Source organism: Phoca vitulina, unplaced genomic scaffold (genome assembly GCF_004348235.1).
Source record: "Phoca vitulina isolate PV1807 unplaced genomic scaffold, GSC_HSeal_1.0 scaffold68, whole genome shotgun sequence".
In the NCBI taxonomy this organism is placed as follows: Eukaryota; Metazoa; Chordata; class Mammalia; order Carnivora; family Phocidae; genus Phoca; species Phoca vitulina.
In genome coordinates, this window is record NW_022589771.1 from 6,124,162 (window position 1) to 6,148,972 (window position 24,811).

Consider the following 24,811-nt stretch of genomic DNA (forward strand, 5'->3'; position numbering starts at 1 on the left):
AGACAGCAAGAGAGGGAACACAAGCAGGGGGAGTGGGAGAGGGAGAAGCAGGCTTCCTGCTGATCAGGGAGCCCAATGCGGGGCTCGATCCCAGGACCCTGGGATCATGACTTGAGCTGAAGGCAGACGCTTAACGACTGAGCCACCCAGGCGCCCCAAGGTGTTTCTACTTCTAAAAACATGTTTTCGAGGAAAGAGAAGTAGCCAGGGGGATTTCACGGATTTCCTCCCGCTCTAGCTCCTCCCCCTTTCCCGGGAGAGTCTTATTTGTATATATTTTAAGTTTTTGCTATTACTTGGCCTGTGACAAGGTTTTTTTTGCCTCCGTTTTACTCTTATTTTGCTTTTTTATATCAGGTGGTTGTGTGTCCAGCTCAGTGTGCAGGGTGCTGAGAGGCTTGGAGCCAAGCACCGCTTTTCCCGCCCCGTTCCCTCCTCTCCCCTCGGGCAGCTGCTTTCTGATCCTGCTGATTTCCTCCCATTTCTCACTAAAAATCCTCCCTCTTAACTCACCCCTGAAGCTCCCTGTTTGGGCGCTCTGTCACGGTCGGAGCCTGTGCTCCGTCCGCGCGCCCCCTCGGCGGTGGCTCTTCCCCGCCCTGCCCGTGCTTCTCCCCACAGCTCGGCCACACCTGTTGTCAGTATGAACATCACCTGGTCTCTGCGGAGCTGAGTGTGTACCTGTGATCTCAGGGCTTCTCTGGTTCAGATGTGTCTGGCCGAGCTCACAAGTGCTTCACTGTTGCCCAAGGTGCATCTGTCGGGGCCGTGGGCCCCCAGAAGCTCTCCGCCTCCCTTCTCCGGGGCTCTTCTCTATCCAGGCTGGGCATAGCGTGTGTTCTCGAACTTTCCTTTGACATTGCCTTGAGGAATCCCTTCTCCTAGGGCCTACATCCTCTACTTTCTTGGCTTTACTCCCCACTTTGAAAACTTCCACAGAAAATGTGCATGGGAAATACATTCTGTCGAGACGTTGCAAACCTGAAGATGACTTTATTTTGGTCTTGTACTTGACTGTTTCCCAGGACGGTTTCCGGAAGAAATCGTCAGCAGGGCCCGGGAGCATGGCATCGGGGCTCTAGCCGCCTTGGGAGGAGGTCAGTGCTCGCTGCTTTCCAGGCTGCTGTGTTTTCTCCTCTTAGCCGCGTCTCTTCTCCGAGCTGTTGCTGAGCCCTGGGAAAACCTCATGTCCTGGCGTCTGAGACCTCTCCTTGATGTCTCTGAGATAGCCCTGCCCCCACCCCAAGACATTAGACCTTCTGAACCAAATCTCTGCATTTTTGTGTCATTTTGTATTTGTATTCCCATTGTCTGGTTTCTGAGAGATCTTTTATCTCCCAACCCATCCATGCAGGTTGACCTCTTCAGCAGTTTGGATTTCTTTCTTTTTTTTTTTTTTTTTAAGATTTTATTTATTTATTTCACAGAGAGGGACACAGCGAGAGAGGGAACATAAGCAGGGGGAGTGGGAGAGGGAGAAGCAGGCTTCCCGCTGAGCAGGGAGCCCCATGTGGGACTTGATCCCAGGACCCTGGGATCATGACCTGAGCCGAAGGCAGACGCTTAGCGACTGAGCCACCCAGGCGTTCTTCAGTTTGGATTTCTTAGACTCTTCCATGCCCTCTGTGCTTTCTCTTGAAGTAGCTCTCGTTTTTGCTTCATGGGTGGTTGAAGCCTTCTCTCTGTTCCCTCTGCATCTCAGCGTTTATTCACTCTGGTGTCTGCTCTTTGTGATGGAGGCCTTCGGATGTTTGGGGACAGTTGGCTGTCCTCGGACCTGTCAGCGTGAGCTGCCAGAAAGCCGTTGGGTGCGTGCCAGGTGCGGGCCATGGCAAGCCGGCTTCTCCGCGGGCTGGCCTCTGGAGGGTTTCCTCTGCGCAGTGTCTCCAGAGAAGGACTCTCAGCCTTCTTGCCCGGGGCATAGGCCTGGTTGCGAGGGCGAGAGTGGGCCGGGGTCTCCCATTTTGTGTGTAGACTTTCTTTACCCCTCTTTCTGGCCTTGCCCCTCACTTCCACTGTCCAGCTTGCTCAGTGTGCCCCAGTCTCCTTCAGGGCAGGGGGCAGATCAGTCATCTGCAGAGAATGATGGGGAGGGTGTGGGGGGCTCTCACTGCTTCTTAAACAGACCTCCAGCCAGTTTCCCAGGCTTTTAAACCCCCCGCTTGTCCAGCCCCCAGTGGTGCTAGAGCTCAGCAGGGCCAGTGGCCGTTCCGTGCAGAGGCCTCGGCTTGCTTTCCTGACGCAGCCCTGTGGGCACTCAGGCCCCTTGGTAGCATCTGTGAGGTCGAGTCATACGGCTAGCTGTCACTTCGCCTACTTTTGAGCCCGCATTTGCTTTAACCCTGCACGAAGAAAGCAACATTGGGCGTATGTCAAATTTCACGAAGAACATCATATATTAATTGAGACAAATAAGACAGATGAGCTACGTTTTGGCCCTGGTGCTTTGGAGCTCGTATTAAAAGTTCATTTCCTCTTCTTTTTCCTGTACACACAAACATGAGCATAGAGAGGGGGCTTAATACCGTTTGCTTTCAGTCCTTTAACAAAGAAATTCATTTCAAAAAACACTCACGCCCTTAATAATAATCCTGACTTTTAAGAAACGTTAGGTACGGCTGGTGGCTTGATGTTCCCGTGAGTCATGGACTGTGTTGTTGCGATGTTGTCGTTGAGGCTTTTAAAGCAGACATCTGAAATGGTGTCAGGCCAGAGGAAGTGCAGAGAATACAGTGACCTCCAGAATCACGTTCCAAACCCTTAGAGGGGTGTCTGGATACATTACACTGAAGGTGATGCTCTTTCCTCTGTGAAGTCGGATTCCTGCGTAAGTTCTGCGTTCACGCGTGCACAACTGCAGGGGTGTCCCCGACGGGTCTGTGCAGAGGCCTGCGGAGCTGCGGTGGGCTTCTTCCCGGCCCGGGTCAGGAGCGCTGACCACACCTCTGCACAGGGAGGCTGGGCCTGGGGGCTGAGGCCTGGCCTTACGGACATCACATCTGTTTTACGTTTGTGTGAAAGACAGTCCCATAAGAAGTGTTATGCGCATCCTTTCCTGTGGAAAGGGGGTGGGCAGAACGTGTCCATGCTGTCCTCAGGGGCGAGGGAGGCTTCTGGGCCAGAGGCGGGTGCCTTGGCCCCTTGGCTCTGTGAGCCCCGTGTCTGCACTGTGCGTGCGTCTGTGTGTCTCCCCTCTGTTCAGCCTGCGTGGCCGCCTCTCGTCAGCGGCGCTTCTGCCTTCCTGCCCGTTCTTGCTGATCGCTTGGACTCTCTAGGCTAGGAGAGCGGGTGCTGTCACGTCCATGACTAGAGGGTGCGAGGTGAACACGAGTGGTGGGCGGGAGGGCTGTGGGCCTCACAGGTCTGCAGGGCAGCGGCCCCAAGGCCCTCTGGGCTCCTGTCTCACCTGCCGGACGAGGGGCCACTGCCCGCGAGACAGCGGGGTCAATAGTGAGAATGCAGAGGGAGCCCCCTGACAGGTGAGCCTGTGGGGCCCAGCACACACGTCTCCGCTGCCATGCGTCCTTTCTCCGTAAGACCTTTGGTTATTTCCTCCATCAGAAGTCGTAAACTACTTGCCTGTGTCATAATTTCCTGTGCCTTCTAACGTTATTTTTCAATTGTTTAAAAGCTTCAGTTACAGTTAAACCAAGATCTAAGCATCTTGCATCAAGATGATGGCTCCTCTAAGAATAAAAGGGGCGTTCTGCCGAAGCACGCTACCAATGTGATGAGATCTTGGCTCTTTCAGCACATAGGGGTAAGAACGCAAGTGATTCCACAGTCAACAGCGCCCTGAGACGCTTGCTTGCTGGCTTCCTTCCTGGAAAAAATGTAGTGTCTGTGCCGGAGGCCCGGTGTTGAGTGTCGGCGTCATTGACTATCTCGATGTTAGGGTGGAACGTGGGACAGAGGAGGGTGACCACACTCTGGAGGTCTCTGCCTCAGGGACTTAGCCAGGAGGGCCCTGCTGCTGACAAGGGAGTGCCTTCCGCTCATGCTAATCACCTACGTGCCACAGAGGGTGACCCAGTGTGGTGAGTTCGAGAAGTGGGCAGAGAGAAGAGGAATTCGGGAAACACCTGGGGAGATAGTGACGTTTTAGATATTGGATTTGAGAGGAAGATATGGTAAGGTCGAAGGTGGAGCTGTGGACAGAGGGTCAGCACGTGAGCTTGTTGAACTTGAGACGGCGTTTGCCCTGCGGACAGCAGCGGCCCATGCGCACAGTGTCTACACACCTGTTCCCTCACCTGGGTCACGGCCACACCCTGTCTGTGAAGATGTCCCGTCTTAGGGAGCACACACTTGCTCGTCCATTTACTGGACAAGACTTGCTTCTTACCCAGCTGAGACCCTCAGTCCTCCTGCCGCTGAACTTGGGGGAGGCATGTGACGCAGAGCAGCTTTCAGGGGCGACAGCCAGGCTAGTGGCCAGGGTCAGGACTGACCAGGTTGGCTTGCAGGGGAGCGTGTGGTGAGACAGAGGCAGCAATGTGGCTACTGTCTGCTGCGTACGGCCCCGTCCAGGTGGACGAGGAGCCCGCAGGGGTGTGGGCACAGACGCAGAGGCCTTTCGGTGCCCGGAGGGACGGAAGGTCAGGAGGTCCGGTGGGGAGCTGCCTGGCAGCCTCGGGAACCAGCTTTGCGGCCGGAGCTTTCCGCCTGCTGTTCCCGACTTCTGTGCTGCGTCAGCCGGCTCTGCCCCTTTGCCTCCCTGCCCCTGGCCCCCACTCGTGTCTCTGGTTGCTGACCGCTCCCTCTGCGGGCCGCCTTGCTCATCTGCATCCCGGTGCCCCGTGGCTGTCAGCGGGGCGTCCTCGTGCCCTTTCTCCGCATGCACCCTTGGGGAGGCCCGCTGCCTGGGCCCGAGGCCTGCGTGTGTTCCTGGCGCTGGTCTCCATCCGCGCCCTGACTCTGAGCCCCGGGGCCGGCGCCAGTCTCCGTCATCCCCTGTCTTCTGGCCTTTAGCCCTTGTCACTGCCGACCGGCACCCCCTTTTCTCTAACTGGCACCAGGCTCCTTCCCCGAGAGACAGCAGTCCGAGGTAGCCGCCGACTCCAGGCTTGGAACCGGCACGTGATGTCGCTGAGCAGGACCCCTCTCCCTTTCCTGGCCAGCCCTCCTGGAGCGCTAGGACCCCCAGCTTCTCTCCTCTTCTGCCCTGCCGAGCCGTCCCCGCGTGCAGGACACAGCAGCATGAGTCGGGGAGAACAGTGCCGCTCTGAGCGGTGCGGCCGCTTCCGGAAAGTTGTCCTGAAAGGGAAAGGTGTTACGGACACCATGGTTCAGCGCTGTTCATTCTAGTGGTGGGAAGACTTGGTGTGTTTGCTGGGACGTTACCCAGCTGGTTCCCATGGTACACGAGGGCCGGGGCGCTCGGCAGACCCGGGCAGGGGGTGGCGAGTGAGACAGCAGGCTCTCCCACTGCTGTCCCCAGGATGGCCCCGCCACGTGCATGTCCGCGCTGTAGGAGCACAGACCAGTGTAGGACGGCCATCGTCCTCCCGGTGCCCTTTCGTGTCTTCATAGTTCCTAGAGCAGTAAACCCTGCTCGTAGGTTGAAGTAAAACGTTCCTTATTTTTTTTCCCTATGAGGCATTTTCTGCCTCCTTTGGCCCTTGTTTCTTTGAAACACAGTCCTCTCCTGCAGCCTTCCTAACACGGGAGGAGGACAGTTACTGCCGCACGATGGGGTTTTTCCTGGTTAGTGCACTGGGTTTCCTGTCCCCTTTTATTTTATGAGCTTTTAAACGGCAGGCACAGTATTCGCATTTCCGTAATCTCTACCTTGGGGCCATATGCGGTGGCATCACCCCAAGTCGCTGTCTGTCCGAAGGAACAGACGCTGCTGGGGAGACCGGTGTGGCACGACGCTGTGGTCACCGGGGTCACCATAGTGTGCAGCGACTTTCCCATACGCTGAGTGTTACGGTGTCTCCTGCCCCCACCGTGTTCTCTGGGGTCGCGGGCAGTCCAAATTAAGGGACTTGGTTGCACGTAGGTTTTTGAGTCATTGTCTTACTGGTTTCTACACGTGGACCGTAATCAGCCATGGAGAAACCGCTTATTACTGTAGATAGAAGTGATTTCCTTTGGTCCTTCTGTCAATTTTGATATGTACCTTCTGGTTTAATTCTGTTTTTTAAAGTGGAATGTTTTCATCATAGAAGAAAAGAGCAGTATAACAGGGATTCCCACCCCCAGCCCTGGGCTCGGCTCTTCACAGAGCGCACACACTGACCTAGCACGGGGCGGGTCCTGAACAGCCATGCGTGACGCCCGTGTCCCCTTCCTCTCTCAGTGCCTGTGACAGAAGCATGTCGCCCCGTGTGTCGGGCTGGGAGCAGCCCGCCCTGCCCCTTCCCTGCGTCCCCCTTGTTACCCAGCTGGAGGATGGGGAGTGTGTATACCCTCTGGCCTTGGCTTCCTCATCTGTGGGACAGAAGTGACTGTGAGGATCAGGGATTTACTGTAGGACGTGCAGCGTGACATCCGTGCTGTGTCCCCAGTGTATGGCTCATAACTTGGCCTCGGTGAAGTTGTCCCTGAATGACAGATCAGCAGAGCGCAGCTCCGTGGCGGGCAGCGGCTCCCGGCGGGCTTGGCCCTCGCCTCCCCTTTGAGCCTTCTCGCTCGGCCTAACCACGCCTTCGCCTGCACTTCACCGGCCGCGTTCTCGAGCGGCGCGGAGAAAGACTTCCTTCTGTTTGGGACATTTCTAAAAAGAAATTATAAGACTAAAGAGGTTTTGGCAGAAAGCACTATTGCTACTAACGCGTTTTTTACTGATGATTATTTGTATGTTTCTGTTCTACCTAGATAAGCTTGAGTGCCTTTTTCAGAACTGAAGTTCATGCTAACCCTTCTTTTTATTTTTAGCATCCCTACCCGACAGAAGATGAGAAAAAACAGATTGCTGCTCAGACAAATTTGACTCTACTCCAAGTTAACAACTGGTAAGATGCGCCTGCTCTCTGAAATTGTGCTGTCGGCACGATGGAGCCCTCGAAAACACACTAATAAGTAGTGGGATTCGGTTGAAAGTATCTGAGTCCTTTTAACTAGCAACACTGTGTTATCAGAGTACTGGATAATTGGTGGCAGGATATTTGAGAATAAATCAACACACACTTCCAACTTAAACATTTAATGCTCACTTTTCGTCTACATCCTGCTTGTCCAGTCAGAAATGTGTTTCTCCAGGGGCATCTGGTTGGCTCAGTTGGTTAAGCGTCCAACTCTTGATTTTGGCTCAGGTCATGATCCTCGGGGTCATGAGATCGAGCCCTGCGTCGGGCTCTGCGCTGGGCATAGAGTCTGCTTGGGATTCTCTGTCTCCCTCTGCCTCTGCCCCTCCCCACACTGCTTGCACCTGCACGCACGCTCTCTCAAAAAAAAAAAAAATGTTTCTCCATTGTGTTACTGCTACACCTAAGCTCCCACATTCATTCAGAAACATGATGTTTTTGTCGATGAGCTTCTCTGGGTGGTGCATGGTGGCCATGAGGCATCTTGACCTCTGGTGGCCCCCCCCGCAGCTTCTCCCCTTTGGAAACCTTGTGTCACTTTGGTCAACTCTGAGTGGGGGAGGCAGCCCCTCAGCAGGAGTCGGGGTCCTAAGAGGGAAATGCCTGAGGCAGTGTCGACTTTATTAAGTGAAATACCCTGTTGTAATGTCGGGATCGCATACTACTGTGGACGCTGGGACCCCGAGCACATGCGTTCCCCTGAGATCACAGCTGTTCACCATGACGAAGGGCGTTAATGCCGAGGGGCGCACTTCCACTTGTGTCAGTCATCTGTCTCATTGGCACTCACTCCGACGTGGGAAACAGGTTCGCCTTGTAAAATGGGCATCCGTAAAAGAAAGCACAAATTCTACCACTTGTAAACACTGTTGCCTTTTTAACTGTTAGAATTTAAACTTGAGCAAGGTCAGGTAAGTTCCCATATAAATGACAAAATCTCCCAACATACGCAGTCGTATATGCAGGAGGGCTGCTTTGGGTTGCACTAAATACTGTTGTCTTGCATTTGGGCCATTGTTCTGGGTGCCAATAATATAGGCCATGCTCTTTGAATTATTTCCTGTTAAATCTTTTAAATAGGGTTAGCGAAAACAAAGGTTTTACCTATGTTGTTGCTGCGACATTTGCGATGGCCCCAGTACACTTGGTTTCCTCCCGTTTCTCGTGTGACGCTTCCAGTCTGGGTGTAGCCCTAAGGATGGTCGATTGATTGACTGGGGGTGGACGTTAGGGTCACTTCTTCGGACATTCTGATGCTTTTGTTGCTGCTCAGCCTTCTTGCTTTTCTTCATCTTTCGACTTCCTCGAGCTCCCTAACTTGCTGCTCTATTAAGTTAACAGAATTGTCTGATCTGAAAGGTTTGACATCAGCTTTTAATTTTTACATTAATAGCAGTTTACTAGCATGATTAGCATAAAATTTCTAAAACTTTTCGTATTTGTAGCTACTTCTACTTTTTGTGACTTTCCTTCTATGTTTACAAAAATCACATGTTGGCCTGAGCTTGAACACCCCATTAGCTTGCACCCCACCACCTAGCAGCATTGAACGTGGAGGCTGCAGAGGCACACGCTGAGAAGCAGCAGCGGGCTTCCCTCCCCAGGCAGTGGCGGGGTCAGTGACGAGCTGGGGGCCGCCAGGGCTCCCTGGTGACTTCCAGTGCCCGCCTTGCTTGTGCTCCTGGGACCAGATCATTGCCTGGAGCTCTGTGGCTTCAGTCCCCTCGTTTCCGTCGGAGAATGTGTCCTCTTGCACTTGAAGATGCTTCTGAATGCTAGGATTTCATTTTATTTTTTAAACTTTATTTAAGTCATCTCTGCACCCAACGTCGGGCTCATTCTTGGTGGAGATGAGTGGCACGCTCCAACTGGGCCAGCCAGGTGCCCCGTGAGTGTCAGGACACTAATGTTAAGTGGCCTGGGAGCAGATGCATCCCAGTTCTGCTCTGCATGGGGGGGCATGGAGAGTGGGGCGTGGGGGGCACACCGCCAGGACCAGCCTAGAGCCCAAGTCTCCCAAGGAGCCTGTGTTCCTCTTACACCCTGAACACGGCTCCTCGCTCTCATCAGGGCCCCGCTTGCAGGGGTGAGCAGGCTCGGCTCCGGTGAGAGGTGAACCCCCTCCTCCCTCGTACTCCTAGAGGGGGAAGCGGAAGTGCCCCTAGGCGTGGCAGGTGCAGCCGTGACCGCATCCGAGTGTGCGGTCCGAACAGCTGCGGGCTTCTGGCGGGCGGGGGCGGTGGACCGGAGCTCCACTGCCCTCCCAGGTCCGAGGGCACCGGCTGGGTGCCAGGAGGGTGCGAGCTGAAGAAGGCAGGCTTTCCATGCACATACTTAACGTCCATGAAGCGTGTTCCCACGTGTGACCGCATGCTCCCGCCGCTCTGCTGGTGCGGGGTCAGGTCCCCGCCGCGGCTGCCCGTCCCTGCCTGGGCTGCCGGGGCCACTGTCGCAGCGCCGGCACAGCTGAGGGGTTTAGGACAGGGGCCCCTCCATAACTAGCCCGTCACCTGGGGCGGTGTCGAGGGCCGCAGCTCGGGTTCCAGAGCCGCGCGCGTGGGGGTGACCACGAGTGGCATCAGGCACCGTCCGCACCCTGAGGGCCGGGAGGGACGGGACTGCGGGTTGTGTGGGCTCGCTGTTCGCTGGGTGAGGGGGCGAGGCGCCCAGGGCGGTGGGGGCCGTGCTCAGCGGGAGGGCTAGAGGAGGGCCGGCCTGGTGACCGGGTCCCTGTGTCGCCCTCAATGCCCAGGTTCATCAATGCCAGAAGACGGATTCTTCAGCCCATGTTGGATTCTAGCTGTTCAGAAACTCCAAAAACTAAGAAGAAAACTGCTCAGAACAGACCGGTCCAGAGGTTTTGGCCTGACTCCATTGCCTCCGGAACTGCGCAGCCGCCACCCAGCGAGCTGGCCATGTCGGAAGGTGGGCCGCCTGGGTGCTGGCGGGGGCGGGGGGGGGGGGCGGGGGGGCGGGGCGGCCTGGGCTGCCTGGGGCGCGTGCACAGCTGCGGTGTTCTGCGTGTGATGTATCTGCAGAGCCCCGCGACAGAGCCGCACGCGCAAGCCTGCATCTCAGGGGCCCAGTGTCCGCAGTGTGTCCGGTCCCGTTTTCCCCTCAGACTTCAGTGCGCAGGAGGGAGCGGTCCCATCCTCACCAGCTGGCATTTGGCCTTTGTTTACCGGCGGTGAGCCCCTGCCGGCCTGGTCCTGCTGTCACTAGTCCCGCCGACCATGCCTCTCTCAGCAGTGTGCTGCTACGACGTCAGGGAACTTTGGGGCCCCTATTTCTTTGATATATGTTCTGTCTCCCCTCCGCCACCCCTTCAGGGACCCCAGGTGCCCATCTGTTGTACTGGTGCGCTTTCCCGGGTTTGGGCTTCTGTTTCTTGTTTGCGCCATTTTGATGGTTTCTGCGTCTGTCTGTGGGCTTCCCTAAGCTCTTCTTCTGTGGCTCACCAGCCACCAGTCCCACCGCGGGTGTGTGCCAGGGTAGACACTGTCGTGCTCATCTCCAGAAGTTCCGGGAGAGGCTTTGCTACCTTTCATGGCGCCACCTCATAGAAAACAGTCACAGTAACTGTTTTGATGTCCTTCTCTGCGGGTTCTAACACCTGGCCGCCCTGCACTGCTTTCTGAGCTTGCCCCTCACTGTGGGTTGTCTCCCTGCCTGTGTGCGGGCCTGGTGATCTGGACTGGATGCCAGGCCCTGTGACCGTCACCTTGCTGGGGGCTGGTGCTTTCGCACTGAGGCAAGTCCTCCTGAGCTCTCTTCTAGCAGTGACGTTACTTGGGACGCTCTGACCCTCTTGTGCCTTGCTTTTGTGATTAGTCCTTGTTTGGTGACCCAGGGGCACTCAGTCTCAGGCTGACTACTCAAACCAAGGCAAGACTAGATTGCCCCCGGCCCCCATGCAGCCAGCTCTCAGAGGCCTGGACAGTGTCCTCGAATCTTCTCAGGTGGTTCTCTCCCAGGGCGTGATTGTTTCCTGCACGCGTGTGCGGGCCTGTCCTCCCCCGAATGTACCCGGGGGGCTTTCCACAGCCCTGCTGGCCGGAGGGCTGGGGCGGGCCTCTCACGGTGGGCTGTCAGCCATGCTTGATTTTGTTTCTTGAGTTGTGGTGTGTGCATTTAAAGCTGGGGCTTCATCCTTTGGGTTTTGATATGCAGTGGTCTTCTGTTTATATTTAAATAATTTATGTTTTCAGTTTTTGTTTTCTCTTTTAATCCAAGAATTAGTTACAAAGGTGTGTGTTCTCGCTCCCTCTTCCCCCCACCCTTGGAAAAGATAATACTGTATATTGGGGAAGAAGTTCAAACAGAACTATCCAGTGAAGAGTGATTTTTTTCCTTCATCCTGGCTCCTAATCTTCTCCAGAAACCATCCTCATTACCAGTCTCTCCCGTCTATGCTCCCAGTGCATATGTGACATGATGACACTGTGCACAGACCAGAGTGAACGAATGAATCTCTTTAAAAGTGTTTCCCAAATTGTGATGTATGACACAGCCTTCTCCTGGCATCACATATCACTACTTCTGCAGGCCTTTACAGATGCGCGCACGAGACCCCCGTGTGTGTGCAGTATGCTCGTGTGGCTTCTGTCCCTCACCGTTAGGCATGCCTTATAACCTTATAACCCGCATGTTACAAGGTTCCTGGTCTCTTTTGTTCTCCGTGTGGCGCCTCCTTTCTGCCCTGTGCATCTGTGTTCTTTATGGTCCTGACCCCTGAGGCCTCCTGTAGACCAAGAGCTTTTAGAGTGTATTAGCTAAGGAAGGGCTGAGGCTGATTCTAGAGACCGTTTCCTAATCCCTGTGGAACATCCCAGAAACATATATAGGGGTCTTAACACGAGGTCAGATAAGCAAACAGTGCCCCGCCGAGTAACACAGCGTCTTCCTGTATGGGTGCTAATTTTAACCTTCTGCCCCAGGAGCCGTTGTGACGATCACCACGCCCGTGAGCATGAATGTGGACAGCCTCCAGTCTCTGTCCTCAGATGGCGCCACCCTGGCGGTGCAGCAGGTCATGATGGCGGAACAGAGCGAGGACGAGTCTGTGGACAGCACGGGGGACAGTGGGGCCACGCTCGCCTCCACCCACATCAGTGGCCTGGTCCTGGAGAACAGCGACTCCCTGCAGTAGGGGGCCAGCACGGCCCAGAACCGTGGGGCGGGCTGGCCTGACTTTTTATAGTTTGCACAGCAAACATTTTACACAGTTTTATTTCTAATATGTTTTATATGTAGATAGAGAAGAGTGCACTTTTGTATTTCATAGTATGCTTCAAGAGCATCTTTGCTGGTGCAGCGACTTCTTTCAAGTGTGCGTGTGCGTGTGTGTGCGGGTTTTTAAGGAAATTCTTTAAAGGTTTAACGCTAAAAATGTGATGAATGACAAACACCCCTGTGAGCCCCTAATTAGATTAAGGAATAGTATTGCCCTTTTCTAAAAAATTATGCAGTTTTAATTTAGTTCTGTGGTTGAAGCAGGTCTCAGTGGGCTGATTTCTTTGTGTGGCCCATGGATTTGAAAGAAGCTTCTGCATCTTAAAGCTGCCGGCGCGAGGCGGACACCGCACAACAATAAAGTAGGCGTGACTCCGTGGTGGGCTTGCGGCGGTCTGAATACGCTTAGGTTCTCGCACATTCCGTGAGCCTGTTTCATTTGCTATAGATAAAAAGAAACTCCTATTTTTACCTTGCTGGAATTATTGGATAAAAAAGCTATTTTTATAAATTCGTTATGAATTGGATTATGACTATGTTGAGGATAAAATTTCTAGAGAAGAAACAATACATGCTTATTATTTCAATTTGGAATGTTCTGAACTGACCAAATTTAGTGAACCTGCCCAAAGTTAGCTAGCATTCCATGGTTCTCTGCCATCCCAGGGTAGTGATTTATATTTACTACTATGAAAGAAACAACTGTTGAATGAAATTTTGATACCTGCAAATTTTAGTTTATATGTAAATGCTCAGATTGCATCTTACACTCGATCTGAACATAGATCTAAAGGTATTGCTAAATAGGACTAGGTAAGTCAGGTGAAGTGGTGGCCAGTAATTGGTTAACAGCTCTTACCACCCGTATTTCTGTCTGATTTAAATCTGACTACAGTTAAAGGTTACTCTGCCACTTAGCTGTGTTGTTTTAGGATCTTTTAGTCAGCCATATGTTTGCATAGAATGTTTATTATAAACTAATATAAAATGTCCTCTACCCCACTGGCTCAGAGTGAGGGCCAATAACCCACGCTCAGCTCTGTTACGTAATTAACATCTCCCCGAAGTGACATGGTGACCCGGACTGGTGTGACAGCGTGGCGGCAGACTCTCCCGCCATTGGTCCTGGTGTCCGTTTTTTCTCCTTGTCCGTTGTTGCTTTGGAATTTCCAGAGCCCTCCCCCTCTGACTTGATCACATGAGATTTGGAATAATTTTAGGACTTCCGTTTTCTTGGTGACAAGACAAACCAAAAGAGTAGACTGGGTTTTGTTTCCTTTGTTTTCATGTATTTGCAAGTGGGGCTCTTTCTCAGAGTGAAAACAAGCTACCTTGTTTCATAAAGTCTTTACGTGGTCTTACATGGGATGCCCACAGTTCGTGTTTCTAAAGGATAGTTTCATGTTTGGGAAAGTCGTCCGTTCTTGGGGTTCAGTAGCACTAGCTGGCTATAGACCAAGGTGACACTGAGGGATATTTCGAGCGAGGGCAGATTTTGTTCTACAACTGATTTTCCCCCCAAAATTTATTGATTAAAGTTAATCACAGAAGAGTATTATTTCCTAGATAACTTAGAAGGCAATTAGAAATACATGGAAATTTCTCTTAAAATATTTCAGGAACTTTAGAAAAAAACTTGACTATCAGCTCTTGGCAAGAGAATCACATTTTTAAGCAGCAATTACATTCCTTATTTATAAACGATTTGTAATATTTTTAGTAAGTCTACTCAAGTTTAAAAGATCATTTTAACTTGACCTAAACTCTGACATTGTTGGACTTCTTGAAGTTAGGACCTGTGGAGGCCAGCCAGTCGGCTTCCTCCAACCCCAGTCCCTCCTAGCCGCCCCTGCTCTTTGGCCGAGTGCAGACGTTCTCCCAGTGTGGACTCCCAGCCGGTCACCATCTCCCTCCCCGCCCGGGGGTCGCGAGGGCTACACAGACCTCGTCAGTGTGGAGGCGGGGGGCTGCACAGGGTTCCCCCCCGCCACCCCGCGCTGGCCTGAGACTCGGCCTTCCGTGCCCAGTGACACCACGTGCTCCCTCGGGCTGAGGCCGGTTTTCCTAGGCTCTCAGTTCTCACTGGCTTCAGAGCACCAGGATGAGCCACTCAGAGAGAGGTGCGTCCGGGCTGGCCTGGGGGCCGCAGGTACTCGCACGCAGCGCGGCACGCCAAGCTGTTTCGGTTCAGGGAACCGCCGCCCAGCATCTTTGTTGTCTGTCTGCCTTTTATAAAAACCCCCCGTGTCCAGCCCTCGGGCATTCCAGAGAATCTTTGCAAAGGGGACTGCATCGACGTCCAGTTTCTGCGAGCAGACTCGGTCCTGACTCTCCACAAGAAGGATGCTTTGGATGTGTCCTGAGACCCAGACAAAACATGCTGTCCCCGCTGTTGCGCTGTTGAGCAGGTAGCCGATGGCCGAGCGCGCCTGCAGCGTCCTGACTGCAGCTAGTCGAGTAAGGTCAGTGTTTGTCCCGGATGCAGAGTCGGGGGGGGGGGGGGGGCAGCCAGCGGCGCCGGCTCGCACCCAGACCGCAGGAGCGGGGCCGCGAACACCCCGCACCCCCGGGGCGCAGGGGCCTTTTCCGCGCGGCCCGTCATTGGCCGGTCCAGTCCTTCCCTGTGGGAGCGAGCGTCAGGGTGCGCTCCTTCTAGACAGACTCGAACATACCCGGACGGGGGAGAAGGCCCGTCTCTGGCAGTTAGGGACAGAAATAACTCCGCAATCTGCCTTCGTTTTAGTTCTGTTTGGTCTATGAACTGACAATCTTTAAAATGTGAATACTGTAACAATATGTTTTCTTGGATTGTTGTCTTTAAAAGGGATTTTTGTGAAGCAATTGATTTATCAAAGCAAAAAAATTAAAAATAGAAACATGCTTTATGGATGTTTTATTTTCTAAAGCAGAGGTCACCGCAAGCTGCTTTTCCATTTTAAGTAAAACATTCCAATCGTTGACAGGTTTTGCTGGTGACATGGGGCTCGTAGTGAGCCCTGCACTTTGTTGAAGAGTTAGGCTTGTACTGCACTGGACACTCAGGTCCATTTGCATTTTCAGGACTCTTTCCTTAAATTACTTTCTTCAATTAGTCATTGGTATTCCGGGAAAAAAAATTGGAGAGTTTCTGTTTGTTTTTTATTGTAGTTTATCATAAACCTAATTATTTTGATAGTAATGAGAAAATGATTCATCAGTGAGGTATTGCCTTCCATGGTGCATGTTGTAAAGTGATGCCCGAGGTCCTTCTGGACTCATTGAAGAGCTGCATTAAAACAATTTCAGAGAGTTTTTTCTTTGTAGTCCAGTGTGTTTTAACTCCCTCCAAACTGTTTATCCTTAGAGGCCAAAGTAAGCAGACTTAAGTATTTTTTTAAAAAGTACATCTGAAATTGTAAATCTTGCAGGCGATGAGAGCCAGCTCCAAAGTATATTGTTTCAGGAAATGTTCTGTTTGGAGGGAAAATGGAGCCTCTGTGTCGTCTCTCCAGCTCCTCTAGGTCAGAATTTTAACCAGGTGAGACCTTGGCCCAGTCTTTGACCCCTTTAGGCTTCAAGTGCTTTGTTCGTAAAAGGAAGAAATTGGTTTATAAGGTTTATTCTAGCTCAAAAATAATATTTATAACTAATGCAATTCTACTCATCTATCTAGAGAGAGAAGTAAATAAGTAGTGATCTAGCAAATCCTGAGAATAAGAAATATATTTAGATTAACGTTTTGCATTTTGTTCTGTTATGCAGAAGTCAGCAATAATGTATGTTATGTTTAACCCCTATGCTGTGCTTATAGGCACTCTGGGACGAAATTCTTAGCACAAATGATTTTTGCCCTTTTACAATGAGATCCTCTTGTCTTCACTAAGATCTAAGATCTCCGTACCATTTTTAAACTAAAATTTGCAAAGCTGCAGAACTGTGGCATCTAAGCCCACGTGACGAGGAGATGAATGCTGGTCTTGGAAGCGGGCCTGCGGCCAGCTTCCTCCCAGCAGTCCACTGTCCCCAGCAGCCGGGCCCCGGGCCAGCCTCCTCCCAGCAGCGGCTCTCCCACCTCTCCCCCAGTCAGTCTGTAGAGAGCTACTTTGTGTGGCTTGGTTGAACAATTTGGTATTTTACGTACAGATAGTACTTAGAAGGCATTATCTTGCACAGATGTTTCCATTTCTTATGTCATTTAAATGAACCCAAAACTTCAGCCTGCAAAAGCCACTGATGGCTTTAACATAGCTGAGGAATTCTCTTATTGCAGCGGTTTGAAAAGGAACATTTTAAGGATGTTGATGGCTTCAGTTGCTTAGGCATTTTTTTTAGAAAATGGCTTATGGGGAAAAATTAGGTATATTTTAAAATATGTTGCTTTCTGTTACCTCTGTTTTCTCTAGTATTAACACAGCAGTCCTGTCAGAAATAAGTAGCGAAGCCCATAAGCGTCTACACTGCGTGTTAGTGTAGACCGGAGATCTGAAGCGCAGTTTGGTTAGAACAGAACAGTGGAGCTGAGCCAGAGAAGCCGAGAAAGGCGTGTTTCTAGGAGCGCAAGAGGCGTGTGTGGAGGACATTGGGTTGGGCCCCCAGGAGGTAATCAGGGCTTCTAGCGGAGCAGGGTCAGAGAAGTGGGGTGAGGCAGATGCCAGGGGTCACGGGGAGGTGACTGTGGATCAGCAGATGATGATGAGGGTGAGGGAGCTTGTCTTTGTTACCTTGTGGAAGACCTTTTAAGACCCCAAACACAAAAACGATAGGATAAAACGAGTGGATTTGGCCAGATCCAAAGGAAGCTTTTCTGTTCAGCAAAGGACACTGTGGACTGTGAACGGCTGATGACCTGAGAGGACTGTTTTTCTGTTTTAGCATCTACCGCCGATGAGGAGTTACTATTTAGGTTTAAGGGAAGAGTCCTGCAGATCAAAAAGAAAAAGACTGGAAATCGAGAGCAAAATGGCCGAGGATATAAACGTGCAGTCACTGAAGGCGCGTCTGAGCGGCCAGCAAGCCTGTGGAGGAGGCGCACCACGAGCCGGGCGCCCGAAACCGCTTTCTCTCTCGGGCCACAGTGGGGGAGGCGGTTCTGAGTTTGCGTAGAAGTGGGAGCCTCTCTCCCGGGGTAGGAGCATCACTGGGACCCCTGCCGCGGGTCCTTCTCACGGTCCTCCAGGGACTCCAGGAAGCGGAAGCGTGGTGTGTTCTGGCCCTACCATCCCGGCCAGGGAGTTGTGACGGCTTCCTGTGCGGACCGCTGCAGAGATGCTCCCGGCAGCGTCGTTCGTGGCCGCAGGGCGTCCAGAAGCACCCTGGGGGTCTGTGCCCAGGGGAAGGGGAAGGCCCGTGTGGTGGGGTGCACCTGCTGAGGCGGGCGCCCCCTACTGGGTGAATCTGACAGGCGCGTGGTCTTAGGTCTGGTTCGGAGGACTGCTTTATCTCTTGACGGCGGGGTGGGGGGGGGGTATCTTTGCTGTGCGGCTCCTAACTCAGGATGGAATGCTGGTTTATCTGGTAGAACAGTAGAGACCAAGGCAGATAGTCCTCATGCCCAGGAATGGGCACACCCCTGCCGACAGGCCATTAGCGTGTGTGAATGAATCTTTTGAACCGTCGAGCTGGGTTTAGGTTTCGCCGTTGCTTTTTCACCTTCAGATTCCTCCAGCCAGACCCTTGTCCTGTGTTTCTGCCCTGCCTTCAGCTTTCGGCAGGCCCTGCACACCTGAGCCCCTGAGACGTTCTCCCTGCTCCCACCCCGCCCCAGCAGAAGACCCTGGCAAGGCGGGAGGTGGTGGGCAGGTCCTGGGGGCTTCTGGGGTCAGCCTCCACAGCGGTCCTGCCCACTCGTGGTCTGCCGGCAAACTGCCTTACACAGTGGGGGGAAGTGGGCCTGGGATCAGGGCTGCATCCTGGGTCCAAAAGGTTCTCTGGGCCTCCCCAGAAGTAACGGTCTTTATGGGTTCCTCCCCTTGTGGATTAAGGCTCTTCATGTGAGGGAATAGTCAGGGTGGTGGGTGGGGGTCATGCCTACACACCCTGAGGGGGTCTCTCCAGTCCCCTAGGCTGCTCCCCACGCCTCCTCGCCGGCCCCCATGTGAGGGAGCACTGTCTCCCTGGCTGGCTGTGTTCTTTGCCCTCCCTGAGCCGGTCTGCATCCCCTCCTGCCCTGGAGGGGTTTGTCCCTCTGGAGGTCAGTCATCTGGTGGCCTGGCCGCTGCAGCTCAGCCAGAGAAGAGTTAGGGTTTTGTGGGTTCTCCGCTGTCCTTACTGTCGGGTGCATACTCTCGTGGCTTCTCCATCAGAAGGCGAAGCAGGGCTGCAGCATGATTAGCAAGACTTCCAGACAGGCTGACGTGGAGAAAAGAGGCAGCACTGGGTCTGCCACACCTTCCGTCAGGTGAGAAATGCGCGGAACGCGCCTGCCCCAGGATACTCCGGATACTCCGAGGCTACGTGTCTGGCCCAAGGCATGCATCCCGAGGCAGGTGCCGGGGACGGAGGGAGGGTGCTCGCGGCGGGTCGGGGGGCATCATAAGCTCTCTGCACTGGCGGTCCACAAGTTAAAAGTGGGAATCAGGAAGGAGAAATGGGACTTGGAAATCACTTTTACTTAGAATTTGAGAGGTGGTTTCATGGTCTTCTTCCTGTTGAGCGTTCTCAAACGCCTGCGATCCTGATTGTGTGTGTGGGAGTGTTTGTGTTCTGGGCGTGCCAGGCTCTTGTGGCCACAGCAGCATTTCCAGCCCTGAGTGTGCGTCTAGGACTTTGTCCATCAAGCGAATCCCGTGTCTGGAACCTGGCGAGGTTTAGGTAGCGCCTGGCCGGCCGTCCTGGCACCTCCTGGCTCTGTGCCGGAGAGGCTCTGACCCGCTCCGCGGCGCTTCGTCTGTGCTCTCCCATCCCCACCCCAATCCGCCGTGTCCCCCGGTCCCCTCCTGTCTCCTCCGTGGCCCTTGACAGTTTCTCAGGCTCCGCACACAGGCTTTATTGGTCCTCGCCTTCCTTTGAACTTGTAAACTTTGAGTGAAGCAAATACCCGCTCAAAACAAATGCAACTTTTGATGTGAGTCAGTACAGCAAAAATAGTCGGCGTGAGTCTGTTGTCACACATGACAGAGATCCTAGGTCAGTGTTACGTTGCCGTTCTGGGGCGGTCAGCCTGCAGACGCCCTGCCCACCGCACCCCGCTGGGGCTCGTGATCCCCTGGCACAGCACACGCGGGCCCCCTGCCTGGCCAGCCCCGGGGGGACACCGGGCAGCCGGAGCCTGCCTCCCGTGTGAAGGCCAGCTTTCAGGGCCCCCAGTGGGAACCAGGCTGGGGCAGAGCCACCTCTGCACAGAACCTGTCCCCGTTGTCGCGCGCACCGCCTCCCCTGAAGCCCGGCTGCCGGTCTGTGTGCCTCACCCCTGCCCAGGCAGCGGGCCCGGCCTCCCTCGCTCTCCCTGCCCCCACCCCTGGTTGTGCTGGCAGAGGGTTCAGAGGAATGGGCGGCGCCACTCTGACGAGTCCTGCCGGCCCGGGCAGCCGCTCTGTCCTCAGGACTTTGTGGCCTCTGCTGTAAGAGCGGCACCCCGACGTGGTCGCCAAGACCCGTGGGAACCGTGGACTCACCCCGTCCAGAGCGCTCGCGCACACGCGTCTGTGGGCGGGAATTGCCACACGGGACTTCCGAGCCAACGAGCTGGCCTCTGGGAGGATGCTGCTCTGGCCGGGCAGAAGTGCTCCTCCGGGAGACGAGCGCCACGCCGGGACTGCCGGGGGCCTCGGCACAGGGCGGCTCTGCCCCGGCTCTCAGTGTGGCCCTGCTCTTGCCGGTCCCTCGGGCGGCCCACTCCTGCCCCACAGGGCGGCCCCCACAGCTCTCCAGCCTGAAATGTCACCTTCCGGTGGGCACCAGCCCTCCCAGGTTGGGGGGATGTGGCTGCTTTGCCTCCCCGCTCTCTCCAACTCTCTTCCTGTTTTATTCTTGTTTTCACTGTAGTAAACAGAATATAAAATATAGCATCTTAATTACATTTTTAAGCACACAGTTCTGTGGTATTAAGTCCATTCACTCTATCGTGCAGCCCATCCCCACAATCCATCTCCAGCACTTCCCATCTTTCCAAACTGAAGCTCTGTCCTCATCAAACACAGTCCCCACGCCCCTCCCTCAGCCCCTTGCCCCACCCCTCCCCATTCTCCGTCTTGTGTCCATGGGTCTGATCCTTCGAGATGCCTCTGCAAGTGGAAGCATACAGTGTTTGTCCTTCCGTGACTGGTTTCTTTTGCAGAGCGTGATGTCCTTAGGCTCATCCTTGTAGCATGTGTCAGGATGTCCTTCCTCTCCAAGGCTGGGTAATATTCCGCATGTACAGAGCGCGCTTGTTTGCTTCTTGTTTGACCCCTCCCACCAGGAGGGAAGGTCTGGTGTCCGCGCATTTGTAATTCAGGGCCTGGACCAGTGTCTGGTGTGCAGGGACGCTCAGTCGGTGTCTGTGGGATGCAAGAGTGTGTGTGCCGGCCGGCAGGCTGCCGTCCCCAGAGGCTGTACCCATGTCCGCTCAGGAGCCGGCAGAGGCCCGTGCGGGGGGCTCGCCCCACTCGGGGGGTTTCCTGCTCCTGGCCCTCACTAACTGGCCTGTGGCCTCTGTCTCTGAGTCCAGGAGCAGGCAGGTTGGCCGGCCAGCCTCCTGAGGGGTGAAGTGTGACTGACAGTACTTTGAGCCAGGGCGACAAAGCCCAGGAAGAGCTGTCCGGGGGCCGGAGTCCTTCCAGCACTTGTCAGACCATCGTGGAGGACGGCTGGTTCCTCATCCCGCAGCTTGGGCTCCAGGAAGAGCATGTTCCTTCTGGAATCCACCGTGCACTCAGCTGTGACGGAGAATGGGGGAAGGGCCTGAGAATGCAGCCGTCCCTAGGTGGCCGTGGAGGAAATGTCCCTGCTCAGCGCTTCTTGCTGCAAGAGACGTGGTCTGTGGCTCCTTTGGCAAAAAGGAAACTGCCGGGAAGGCCAGACTCCAGTGGTCCCGAGGCCGGAGGACCGGGCTGAGGCCGGCGGCCAGGCCACCGCTGGTCGCACCGGGAATGGGGCAGGTGCCACGCTGCAGCCCCCACCCCCGGCCCAGATCCCACAGGGGGCTCCATGTCCTCCTTCCTGGTGGCGCGGGCCGGCGCGTCTGATCGGCCGGGCTTTCCCGGTGCCTGCGTCCTAGCTGCAGAGACGTCGGGAGCGTGATGGGTGCTTCCCGGTCTGCAGCTCGGAAGGTGGGCTTTGTCTCCCGCCAGGACATGTCGGGAGCTGAGGTAATCCACAACCCACAAGGGCGCTCACCTTCTGGGCATGGCCAGGAGTGACCCACGGTCCCCAGCCCAACTCAGCGGGAGGAGGGGGTCCGCCGGCCACATGGGATGGTCACATGGACCCAAGGAGCTCCGCCACCTTGCCCTCTGGGACACTAGTGTCCTGAGCCAGCTCGGTCACTTGTGGGGGTTCCCTTAAAAAGGGCACCCTCAGGAGAGGGCAGGCTGTGTCCCCACCCATCTTTTTCTTTTCCCTTTTTTTTTCCCCCAATATTTTATTTATTTATTTGACAGAGAGAGAGACAGCGAGAGGGAACACAAGCAGGGGGAGTGGGAGAGGGAGGAGCAGGCTTCCCGCTGAGCAGAGAGCCCAATGCGGGGCTCGATCCCAGGACCCTGGGGTCATGACCTGAGCCGAAGGCAGATGCTTAACGACTGAGCCACCCAGGTGCCCCTTTTTCTTTTTCCTTAGGACTGGTCCCCCACCACTGGCATTTTAAGCTGAGCCTGTGGCCAGCTGACTAAACACCCCAAAGTCCAGCTTCCCTGGCAGCCAGGTGTGGCCCCGCCCCAAGTTCAGGCCCGTGGGCGGAGCAGGCCACCTGTGCTGAGGACTGGCGGCTGCGTCCAGAGCAAGGGGCTTCCCGCCACAGCCCAGGCCCGGGATGCCAGGTAGGAGCCTCCGTCTTAGAGACAACGGGGTAATGACTAAGGAACTGTGCTTTATAGGGGTGTGCCCAGGGCACCGGGCTGCTCTCTGCCAGAGGATGCGGGCACGGGAGGGAAGTGCGCCTGCAACAGGAGGCTTGTCGCCGAAGGCCTCCCGCTCCGGAGAGGCGGTGTCCGGGGCTGATGGTGCGGGGACAGCCGGGGACATGCTGGAGGTGGCTCCTGAGCCCCATGCCTGCTGCTTCCACCGCAGCCCCGCCCAGCCGGGAAGCTCAGAGAGCCCCCCCAGGACAGCCCCGTGTGGCCACCGGTGCTGCCCACCGGGTCTCGGCCGGGCTGGCACGGAGGAATGAGGAGCAGGCCGTGGGGGGCTGCCGGCTTCCGCCACCAGCATGCGCAGCAGGGGCAGGCGGGCTCCTGACGAGGTTGAAGCCTGGGGTGCCCGGGGGAGGGGAGGCTCGGAGCTCCACGTGGAGCACCGCCGTCCTACGGTCCACTCCGTGGTCCCCAGGGAGCAGGCTATGAACGTGTTCGAGACTGTCCAGGACCAGCACTGATGCAGGAAGTAACCTGCTGACCCGTCGGGAGTCCTGTAATGAGAGCAGCAGGGGCGACTGTCTCCTCCGTCCGGTCACTGTTCACAAAAGCCTAATACAGGGACTACTGGGCTTCAGAAACGTACCCAAGATACTTGCCTTTTCGTCCAGAAACTAGCTTTTACTGGCTTCGTGTGTAAAAAGATTTTTTTTAAATCACCGTTACACACAGATCCAGGGCAGAGTTCTAGGCGGCTTACGATGAACATGAGCGTCCCAGACCCACCCCACGCACTCGAGACACAGCGGCTTCGGTCGCCCAGCTGCAGCCCGTGCCCTTTGCGTGCGTGGTTCCAAACCCTTGCTCACCCTACTCGTTGTTACCTAGTCACATCCTTCTGCCGGGGGTGAGGACCCCTTCCCACCAGCGCAGACACACGTTTGTGTGGATCGGCACGCAGTGTTTACAGGGTTTTAATTAAGCAGTCCCTCCTCCAGCCTGGCTGTGTTGGGCACTGCGACTGCATTCCTCGTTCAGCAGACCCTCGAACCACACAGCTTTGGACTGCGTGGATCCACTTGTCCGTGGACTTGTTCTCCACAGTCTAGTTTGTACATGTATTTTCTCTTCTTGATGTCTTAATATTCTTTCCTCTAGCTTAGTTTATTGTAAGAATACGGTATAAATGTAACATATAAAGTCTGTGAACTACGTTATCAGCAAGGCTTCTGGTCAGTGGTAGGCTATTAGCAGTTAAGTATCTTTTCAAAGATTTTATTTGAGAGTGAGAGTGAGAGAGCATAAGCGGGCAGGGGGGTAGGGGCAGAGGGAGAAGCAGGCTCCCCACTGGGCAGGGAGCCTGATGCGGGGCTCCAGCCCAGGACCCTGAGAGCATGACCTGGGCCGAAGGCAGACGCTTAACCCGCTGAGCTTCCCAGGCGCCCCAGCAGTTAAGTTTCTGAGGAACAAAAAGCTGCAGATTTTTTACTGCAGGAGGAGGGAGGTTGGCACCCCAACCCCTGTGCTGTTCAAGGGTCAACGGTCCAGCCTGCATTCAAATTGCCTTTTTGTGGTGTTTCCTAGGTACACTAAAGCAACCGCTACTTTCTACCAGGCTTGACTCAAATGTTTGTAGGCCTCTGACGTTCCCTCCCCTCCAAGCATCCCCTGGAGCCCTCTGTCCTGCTGCAGTCCATGGCTAAGTAGCCCTCTGTCAGGGGACCTGCCTTCCCACCATTCTGGGGTGCCCTTGAGGACCTGGGGAGCACCTCTTCCAGTGCCTGGGTGGAAATGTCAGTATCCCCATCTTGCTGTTAAGGGACGGCTTGGCCTATATTCCTTCCATTCCAGATGTTTTTAGGCTCTGCTCCCTTGTCTCCCAGCCTCCACAAGCTAGAGATCAAGTCAGATGCTTTTCTCATTCCCAAGACTTTCTAGGTGAGCTGGGTTTCCCCACCCACCTCTGGAAGCTGCTTTTGGATCCTGTCCCTAGTGATCTAACATTTCACAATGATGTTCCCTGTGTGAGTCTTTCCCCATCCATTGTGCTGGGTACTGGATGGACCCTCTCAACCTACAAAATCATGTCTTTCAGTCTGGGAAGGTTCTTGAATTATTTCACTGGTGATTTCTTTCCCTGCTTTCGCTTTTCTTTCTGGAACTATTTCTAGTCAAATATTGGAATCCAAGAAGCTCAAAGAATTCCAAGTACAAGAAACACGAAGAAAAATACATCAAGATACATCATGATTTCCAAAATAATACTACAAATGAACAAAGCTGGAGGGCTCACAGTTCCTGATTTCAAAACTTACTACAAAGCTATAGTCATCAAAAACAGTGTGGTACTGGCCTAGAGACAGATCTATCGACCAATGAGTAGAATTCAGAGTCCAGAAAAAAACACTTCCACCTTGGACAGTTGATTTTCACCAAGAGTGCCAGGACCATTCAATGGGGGATAATCTCTCTTTAACAAATAGACATCCACATACAAAAAAAAAAATGAGGTTGGATCCCTACCTCACACCATGTATAAAAATTAACTCAAAATGGGTTAATGAACCAAATATAACAGCT

The 24,811-nt window shown here is 54.3% G+C and overlaps 1 protein-coding gene across 5 annotated transcripts in view; it reads left to right on the forward strand.

Moving 5' to 3' along the window:
• The window catches only part of PKNOX1 (PBX/knotted 1 homeobox 1), a 56,065-nt gene extending 43,870 nt beyond the window's left edge, over positions 1 to 12,195 (forward strand). For all 5 annotated transcript variants that reach the window (XM_032392523.1, XM_032392522.1, XM_032392524.1 and 2 more), the window contains 4 exons: positions 3,632 to 3,760; positions 6,883 to 6,959; positions 9,784 to 9,956; positions 11,969 to 12,195. In XM_032392523.1, the coding sequence (XP_032248414.1) occupies positions 3,632 to 3,760; positions 6,883 to 6,959; positions 9,784 to 9,956; positions 11,969 to 12,180 (591 nt within the window). In that variant the 3' untranslated portion in view covers positions 12,181 to 12,195. The remainder of the gene's footprint in view (positions 1 to 3,631; positions 3,761 to 6,882; positions 6,960 to 9,783; positions 9,957 to 11,968) is intronic.
• Positions 12,196 to 24,811: the final 12,616 nt, after the last annotated feature.